This window comes from Petaurus breviceps, unplaced genomic scaffold (assembly GCF_028583685.1).
Source record: "Petaurus breviceps papuanus isolate PSGF00001 unplaced genomic scaffold, PetGlider_PUasm1.0 140, whole genome shotgun sequence".
Classification (NCBI taxonomy): Eukaryota; Metazoa; Chordata; class Mammalia; order Diprotodontia; family Petauridae; genus Petaurus; species Petaurus breviceps.
Window position 1 is genome coordinate 9,524,822 of NW_027185698.1, and position 1,071 is coordinate 9,525,892.

The 1,071-nt window shown below is 43.0% G+C and overlaps 1 protein-coding gene across 1 annotated transcript; it reads left to right on the forward strand.

Moving 5' to 3' along the window:
• The first annotated feature begins 317 nt into the window (after nt 1-317).
• LOC138150221 (ubiquitin-like FUBI-ribosomal protein eS30 fusion protein) lies at nt 318-839 on the forward strand. Its single transcript, XM_069073660.1, has one exon. It carries the CDS (start codon nt 392-394, stop codon nt 782-784), a length of 393 nt encoding a protein of 130 aa, XP_068929761.1. The 5' UTR covers nt 318-391; the 3' UTR covers nt 785-839.
• Nucleotides 840-1,071: the final 232 nt, after the last annotated feature.

Here is a 1,071-nt window from a genome sequence, read left to right on the forward strand (position 1 = left end):
TCCACAGATAATCAAAAATAGGGATTAAAATACTACATATGTTCTTAGGATATCCAGATTTTTGCTCAGCACCGTCATGTTTTTAGTTTAATATTTTATTTTTCCCCAAGCACATGTTAAAACAATTTTAACATTCAATTTTTAAAAATTGAGTTCAAATTCTTTCTCTTTCTCCCTGCTGTATCCACTCATTGATAAGGAAAACAATTTTATATAGGTTTTATGTGCAGACATGCAAGATATATTTCCATATTAGTCATGTTTTGAAAGAAAACACATAGAAAAAAAGTTTTTTAAAAGTATGCTTTGAGGTGCCCCCGCCTTTGGCCTCTCTTTCTGGTCTCCATCTTCGCCCCCGCGGAAGCAGGACTAGCGTGTACAAGTGGCCACCATGCAGCTGTTTGTCCGCACGCAGGCTCTGCACACCCTTGAGGTGGCCGGGCGGGAGACCGTCGCCCAGATCAAAGCCCATGTGGCGTCCCTGGAGGGCATCGCCCCCGAGGACCAGGTCCTGCTTCTAGGAGGCTCCCTGCTGGAGGATGAAGCCATCTTGGGGCAGTGCTGGGTGGAGCCCCTGTCCACCCTGGAAGTGGCTGGCCGGATGCTAGGAGGTAAAGTCCATGTCTCTCTGGCCCGAGCTGGAAAAGTGAGGGGGCAGACTCCCAAGGTGGCCAAGAAGGAGAAAAAGAAGAAGACTGGGCATGCTAAGAGGAGGATGCAGTACAACCGATGCTTTGTCAATGTAGTGCCCACCTTTAGCAAGAAGAAGGGCCCCAATGCCTAATCCCCTGGTACTTTGTCCCCAATAAAGCCGCTACTAATCTTAAAAAAAAAAAAAAGTATGCTTTGATCTACATTTGGACTCTCACTTTTTTTCTCTGGAAATGGATAGCATTTTTCATCAAAAGTTCTTCAGAACTATCTTGGATAATTGTATTGCTGAGAATAAGTCATTCACAGATGATCAGTACAATATTGCTGTTACCATATAGAATGTTCTCCTGATTCTACTCACTTCATTTTACATTAGTTCATATAAGTCTTTCCAGGTTTTTTTTTTTTTAATTTTCT

What these genes read in the sequence shown, in the direction of transcription:
- LOC138150221 (XM_069073660.1), top strand. Translation starts at nt 392, where the DNA reads ATGCAGCTGTTTGTCCGCACGCAGGCTCTGCACACCCTTGAGGTGGCC.